This window comes from Lactuca virosa, chromosome 2 (genome assembly GCF_052849685.1).
Source record: "Lactuca virosa cultivar CGN04683 chromosome 2, Lactuca_virosa_CGN04683_v6, whole genome shotgun sequence".
In the NCBI taxonomy this organism is placed as follows: Eukaryota; Viridiplantae; Streptophyta; class Magnoliopsida; order Asterales; family Asteraceae; genus Lactuca; species Lactuca virosa.
The window spans coordinates 213,547,119-213,555,194 of NC_136427.1; the positions used below are offsets into that span (position 1 = coordinate 213,547,119).

Here is an 8,076-nt window from a genome sequence, read left to right on the forward strand (position 1 = left end):
CTTGCTTGGCCGTAAACTCATCAAAAGCCTCAATGAAGGTGGTCTTTATCATCCTTGTGTAGAGCAAAAGTTCCTAAAGCTTCCCTAGCTTTCAAACTTACACTTATACATGAGTGACCATGAGTTTACGGCCGTAAACTCCCTTGGGCCGTAAACCCATGGCCGTAAACTCATGTGAGTGTCATTCTACTCTCCTTTGTTGAATCACATGTGATTCCAACACTTGGTCAAAGTGTTTCCTAGTCCCGGAAGGTGTTTCCTTTCATATAGTTGTTTATAAACACTATATTCATGTCAATATGTGTCCTTATATGTCATTTAGGACCTATTGTGTCTCGGGACTTCATTCGTGGAACTTCTCATCCTTACACGCATACCCGTTTGAATCACCCACATAAGGTGAGTTCATACCCCGTAATGAATCTTTTAACTGTTTTAAATGTTTTAAGGGGGGGAATACAAGTTGAACACAATGATAATTGTGTAAATGTTTGTTATAAACATCTTTCAAAATGTTACTTATGTCATTTATAAGTTGTCAAAACATTTCAAAAACTCTTTTAAAGTTATGTTACTTTATAGTTATACAAAACTCCGTTTTTAAAGTACAAGCATAACTTAGTAGATAAATGAGTCTTTTCAATAACAGTTCAAGTAGAACATTAGTAAACTATAATAGGTATAGTTTAGGAGAATGCTATTCATTACTCTAGTACAATGAAGCATACAAAGAGTCAGTTCATACATGAGTCAAACATACAGTGAAGAGAAACAAACAATACCATACAGAACATACAGTGAAGAGAAACAAACAATACCATACAGAGAGAACACATAATTATGAGAAACAAATATAACGTATAATATACAGTACAAAACAAACAAGTTAGGTTGCTATAGCATGAGAATACACACACAGGATCTAATTATACCAATTGATCACTAACTCATTGTTTTAAACAAAAGGTGATAGTTATATTGGGTATACATGATCATATAACAAATGTGAATTACACGGCTTGCAAGAATTTGCAGAGGTCGCGTTTGGTTCCCTTAATCTCTTGACAGGGAGAGCGTTTAGTAGGGGTTCTAGCCTTCACATTATGACTGTAATAAAACGAACATGTTTTAGGTCACCTATACATCCACATGTCATTATAAATGACAACTGTGTACTTACATTTCCCATTTCTTTCATAAAGTGACAGTACCACTTGAAAGTCAAACTCAAACTATTTTCGAGTTAAGATAGTTATAAACTAGGGAAAACATACATTTTTACAAACGACAAACGGAACAGTCGAGTCTAGCACATATCAGTAGATGCCTTGGTAGAAGGCTACGTTTAACAGAAGATGCCTTGGTAGAAGGCTACGTTTAAAAGAAAGGACCATAATGCTAGTCTTATGATTCCTTAATGTATACATCACATGATATATATATACCAATAGGGTCCGACAGGTAATAGGATGTGTGCTCTCCGCTTCACTTCCTGTTCCTTGTTTGGTTGTGGGCTTGGAACGAATTCGCCCAATCTATTTTCTATTCGATTCTATATATATGTATGCTTAGTATACATTAAGTCATCATAAGGATACCAGGTATGGGTCAGGTTATAGGACACAGAGTCAAAGCACAGTTTTTCTAGTACAAAACATACTTTCCAAATCAGTACTTTTGGTATACAAAACTTGAAACTTCCCAGTAAAGGGTTTAATCCATTTTATTAAACCAGTACAATTTAAAGGACCTTAGGTGAGTAACTCTATAATACCTTAGTTTATACACCATGTTTATATATAAAACTAATACCCAATAGGTAGTTGGATGTGTGCTTTCCGCCTTACTTCCTGTTCCTCGTTTGGTTGTGGGCTTAGGGCAGATTCACCCAGTTAACTTTCTATCCGATATTAGATTATATATATCAGTATAAACTAAGCTATTATAAAAGTAGTCACTGTGGTCACCATTTTATTATAAGAAATATGGGTTTTCTTAAAGAACTTTTCATTAGATATAAAGGAACCATTACAATTAACTCCATGAGTAACAAGTGTTTACACTAGGGTTATATACGACGATGATCTAACAACCAATGGGATGTGTGCTATCCGCCTTAATTTCTGTTCCTCGTTTGGTTGTGAGCTTAGGGCAGATGTGCACAATCTATTGTTTGTTTACTCTAAGTCTTATATAACTCGTATCCGCTTAGTACCCATAGAAAGGGTTGTAGTGTCATTTTACTTAAACTTCCATCAAAGTAGGAAATATAGGATTTTCTAGAGGAACAGGCGAACTTTTCAAAATAGAACTTACAACTTACAACATTTTACAACTACATGTTACAAATACATTTTCAACACCATTTTACATCTACGTTTTCCACATCTTTTTACCACTTACTTACATCACTAAAATCTTATGAACTCACCAGCTTAATTGCTGATAAACTCTTTCAAATAACTTGTATTCTCAGGAGACTATTAGACAGGTGCTCGTGCTGGGAATTCAGAAGATGGAGCATAGTAGCTTCAAGTCTTGTTTTGTTATTTGCTTATGAATTCTGTGTTTTGTGAACACACACATTGTAAACACTTTCTTTCGAAATGAAATGGTTGTTCATTACTTGCTTACCATATACATATCTCGCGATACTAAACATGACGTCCTCCACCCCTGAACGATTCCGCCGTTCCGGTTTTGGGGTGTGACATTAAGGGACCTTAGGGCTTTGCCAAAATACCCTAGATACTAAGAAACTTCAGACTAGGGAGTAGAAACGAGGGAGAGAGAGAGAGAGAGAGAGAGAGAGAGTTTGGGACGATGTGAGAAATGAATGCTGCATTGAATGATATTTATAGGTAGGGAAATCGGCATACGTGTCACGCCGGGACCAAGTACGCGGTGCGCCCATCCTTCGTCGGCACGCTCAGCCTACAGAAATTAGACATGTGTCGGCTGCCTACGGGTGCTGCGTCGCAAGGGGTTAGGTACGAGTTGGAACTTTAAAAATTCATATCTCGGCCTCTCCACACGTAGGTATTCCAAGTACTACAACTTTTTAGACTCTGTTGGATAATTCTCATCCGATCTTAAATTTAACAAAATATGAAGATTACACTGTTAACGATCTTGTAAAATTCATAACTTTTACATATGGACTCCATTTTCGACTGTCTTTATATCGTTGGGCTCCTATCAACGAGATCTTTAACTCTCATTTAGATTGTCTTGGCTAAAAATCAACCGATCTAAAATTTGATTTATGTGTTAATACAGTTACGCTTAAACTTCAAAAAAACTTAACTTCCTCGTATGAAGTTAAATTTAGGCGTTCTCTATATACACTCTCTCGGTTTTATGATTACTACGAGTTTTGTTTAGACCACTAAGGATAATGATCAACCTATCTTCGATTCACTATTTACGACGCACGTTTCCATATCGGGTTAAACGCGAAACTTCAAACGATCATAAATGATGGGGAATATAGGTTACAATTACAATGCCTTAAGCAGAAAAACAATCAAAACAATTCAATTGATTAGGGCACATGCAACCTAGTTTTATCTATATATTTCATATATTAGCAACATACTATGAACATTAGCATACAAAACTTTCCTATGAATAAACTAATTCATAAGACAAGAAAACTAACCATTAGATTGTTATTGTAAACAATCTTAAATCCTTCTTCTTCAAAACTTTGGTAGCTAGCACCAAAAGCAACTAAGGATTATGGAGCCTCTGATGGTTCACACCCAAGACTAGCAACTAAGGATTATGGAGAAGGAGAAGGAGAATTTCGGAAAGAACTTTTCTAGGGTTAGGAGTGTCGAATTTGTGAAGCCTAAGGCTCTTTATATAGGTGAGGCAGCTTAGAGCCAACGCTAGAGTTTAAGGAGAAAACCCTAATCCTTTTGTTTGGTGTCCAAGCAGCCCATGAGCCTCTATCCAAGAGCCCTTGGACGAAAATTCTAGGCCCTCCCTAGAAGTTTTCGTCCAACCTCTTCCAAGGAGATTCTAAAGCCTTTTTCTCAACTATCAATAAATTGCCAAACAGCCCCTGCACTATAGATTAATCCAATTAATCCCAAAACTAATTCTAATTAATTTTTATTAATTATTAATCAAATATCATAATTTCTAATTAATATATTATTCACATAATATATTAACAAATTATATATTCCAATTTATTAATCAAATAATAAATCATTCTCTCTCTCTCTCTCCAAAACAATCATGACCAATTGCTAGCTTTGAGGGAAACCCAAAATGAATGTGCTACTATCAATTCAAGATTATACCAATTATAGTTATGGGCTTAGACACGTAACCCAACAATAACTTTTCCATACGAAGCCAAATTTGGGCATTCCTTATATCCTCAGAATCCTCATTACAATTACTTCAACATTTATCAAGGCTACTTATCCTAATTAATATTTTATTTTAATATTTGTTTTAGCCCTATTTATTAAGATTTCGCCTAATATTATCAACGCATAATATAAGCACATAAATCGCATTGATTCAAACAATTTTCTTTTATTTATTCATCAAATGATTACAATTGTTGACCAACGTCGGTTACATATTTTAATAATGCCTAGTGAGAAACTCACTAAGCTTTGTACTTACGGTTTTAAGTTTAAATGTTTTAGGTACTTCTTGTAGCAAAGAGAAGGGATCGTCATGATTGCATCATATCCATTGAAGATTCTACACTTTTGTTTTATGATACTCTGATGTTTATTTTGGAACTACTTTTTATACTATGATGATCTTATTATGAAATTGAATGAATGATTTATTTATTTAAAAATGAAAAAAATTTCTATGAGTTTTTAGGCGTTACATTCATTTTAGAGGGTCTACCCATAGAAAATGAGTAAAGTGATCTAGAAAAATGACATAATATTTTAGATCATTAATGCTAGAAACAGGTGAAGTCCAAATATCATAGTGAATGATATCAAAAGCATTATAAACAATAGAATTTAAAGAACTAAAAGGAAATTTGGTATGTTTTCCAAGTCCGCATGCGTGCCATAAACTAGTATTTTTGTCTTGATTACATGAAATGAAATGACGCGAAACAAAATACTTCAAGACTTGATCATCGGGATGACCGAGTCGTTGATGCCACAAGGATGAGCTGGAAGACACGAAAGCTTGAGAGGTAGAAGGCATAACTGTATAGAGGGCACCCGAGTTGTCACGATGGATTAAGGGTTGGCTAGTTCTGAAATCCTTTACAGTAAAACCAAAAGCATCAAATTCCATGATGCACTTATTGTCACGAGTAAATTTACAAATATAAATAAGATTTTTGACAATATTTGGTGCAATAAAATATTTTTTAAATGAAGGGTACAATATGCATTTTGATTGGGAAAATTAGAGTGTCCCAATTTTATTACAGGTATAGAGGATCCATTACCGACTAAAACAGAACGATTATTATGCAAAGTAACGGCTTTTACGAGTATACTAGCGATAGATTCCATTTTATGCATCTTTTAGGATAGTTTTTATTAACATTTAGCATCATATTTTAAGTTATTTCATGTGCATTAGCTTAAATAATGTTCAGCTCATGTCTTTCGTCAGATTCTCGTACTGCTCATGTTTTGATGTCGTTTTCATATAATTTGGCTGGAACAGTACTTTGGGAGCAGCTTTGGATGTGTTTGATAGAGCATTGGAGCCTAATTGGAGCTGGAAAGTTATGAAGGATATTGAGGAATGCGTGGAAGCTGTTTTGGTCAAGGAAAAACGAACATTTCACACGAAAGACCACAAATTCGATCGTGTTTCTTTATAAATTCGATTGTGTGAAGTCTTCGAGGATTTCTTTCCTTAATTTGAAGTTTTATGAAGAAAAGTAAAAAATTCGATCGAATTTCCCCACAAATTCGATCGTTTTAACATGTCACAGTTCAGAAATTCATCAGAAATCGGCTTTTAGCCAAATTCGATCATAGCCTAAAAATTTGATCGTGCTTCTCAAAACTTCAATCGAATTTTATATTTTCTTGCTCTGGAAGTTACTAGCTCACATATAAATTCGACCTTTATTATCATTTTGAAGCCTAGACCACGAAAACGACTTCTAAAGCGATTTTCTACACTTTTCATCACTTTCTAAAGATCTGAAGACTGTGGATCATGTCAATCAGTTAGATTGATAAGAGTAGTCATTTAGTTTCTCTTTTCATCAGTTTTAATTCGATTTTAGCCATGTCTGGCTAAAACCCTAGTTTTTAGTTCTACAAAAGACTAGTACTTTTTATGTAATCAATCATCAGATTTTGTTTTCATCGTGTGATTCTATTTAATAATTTCAGTTTTGTGCTTAATGAATGTTTGATTTTAATTCTTATTAGTATGATCACCTAGCTAGGGTTTAATCATTCCAGTTAATCAGTTGTTGAAATCTGTAATTGTTTTGAAAGTTTGGTAATAAGTAACAAGTAATAAAGTGGTTCTATGTTTGGATTTAACTTTATTATAAATTGAAATTTCATATCTTTATGCTTCCGATCTTGTGAGAAGTATTGGATATTGTAGGAAATTTTACACAGATCTTAATGCAATTTTTTTGAATTTAATTAAGATCTTGTTCGATTAGATCAGTAAAAATTTAGGGTTACCTGAAGAGCTTGTTTTGGTTAATTAATTAGGTAAAAGAGAATTTACTAGAGCATGTTATATTCTCAGTACTAGCTCGAATAGAACCCATTTTGAATAACTAGGTCTAGATTGATTGCATGATTAGGAAAGTCGCAGCAGAACTGAATTCATTTTTATTATTCATTTCATTTAGTTTATTACACTGTTATTTTTAGTTTAATTAATAATAAAAAATCCCCCTTTTTATATTTTTATTTTTGGACTAGTATGTGCCTTACACAAATAGGCATTGACTGATAGGTTGTGTCCTTATGGATTCGACCCTGCTTCCATGTGCTATCCTTTAGTGTATTCGAGCAGTAAAATTTTATTTGCTTAAATCATGTGCGACATCGGTTTAACAAATTAGCGTTGTTGTCGTGGACATCGTATTTCTAATAGTTTGTATGCCAAGATCTTCACGTACATGTACACCACTAGAGTTTGATCTAGAAATTGAGAAAACTACAAGAAAATTGAAGAAAGAAGCAGCAAAACAAAAGCAATCAACTGGTTTCTTTGGTTCTTCATCCTCACCTTCCCACAGACCATACAAAAAATACTAACTAACACCCTCAGTTAAATCCGAGAACACCAAATCATATGATTTAGATTCTGAAACGAAATCAGTATGAGTGGCGCAGAAGATGATCAAGAAAAGACTCTCAAAGAATGGTCAACGCAAGAGGTTATGCAACATCCTTTGTGTATCACTTCTCCGGAAGCTGAGAACTTTGAGATGAAGTTTGGATTAATCCACTTGCTCCCTACTTTCCGAGGCCTTGAGAACGAAGACCCGCACAAATTTCTCAAGGAATTCCATGTTGTCTGTTTTCTGATGAAGCCACATGCTATTACAGAAGACCATATCAAGTTAATGGTATTCCCTTTTTCAGTACAGGATGCAGCAAAAGAATGGCTATACGATCTCCCTTCTGGATCTATCACCACATGGAACGAGCTTGCAAAACTTTTTTTGGAAAAATACTTTCCAGAAGAAAAGGTGTCTAATTTACGTAGATAAATCCTTGTTATTAAACAAGGAAAACGAGAAGCCTTACACACATACTGGGAGCGATTAAAAAAGTTACTCGTTCGGTGCCCACAATATGGAATAAATAATTACCAACTTTACCAGTGTTTTTGTAAAGGACTGACACCAATGGAGAGAAGGCTGATAAATGCTTCTAGTGGTGGATCTTTAAGTGATATGATGCCAACTGAAATCTGCAAGCTGATACAAAATTTGGCTACTAAGTCAAAGCACTATGGAAACGATGAAGAATGGTACCTAGATTAGCCAAGTGGAGTAAAAGAGATCAGCAATGCCCACCTCGAATCTCAGATTTCAGAATTGATGAAAGTTTTTCTCTAACTGACAAAAGAAAAGGGAGT

At 34.5% G+C, this 8,076-nt stretch overlaps 1 protein-coding gene across 1 annotated transcript; it reads left to right on the forward strand.

The window, feature by feature from the left end:
- The first annotated feature begins 7,312 nt into the window (after positions 1 to 7,312).
- LOC145158203 (uncharacterized) lies at positions 7,313 to 7,705 on the forward strand. Its single transcript, XM_079077132.1, has one exon. It carries the CDS (start codon positions 7,313 to 7,315, stop codon positions 7,703 to 7,705), a length of 393 nt encoding a protein of 130 aa, XP_078933258.1.
- Positions 7,706 to 8,076: the final 371 nt, after the last annotated feature.

Excerpts from the sequence above, each read along its gene's own strand:
- LOC145158203 (XM_079077132.1), top strand. The coding sequence starts at position 7,313 with ATGAGTGGCGCAGAAGATGATCAAGAAAAGACTCTCAAAGAATGGTCA.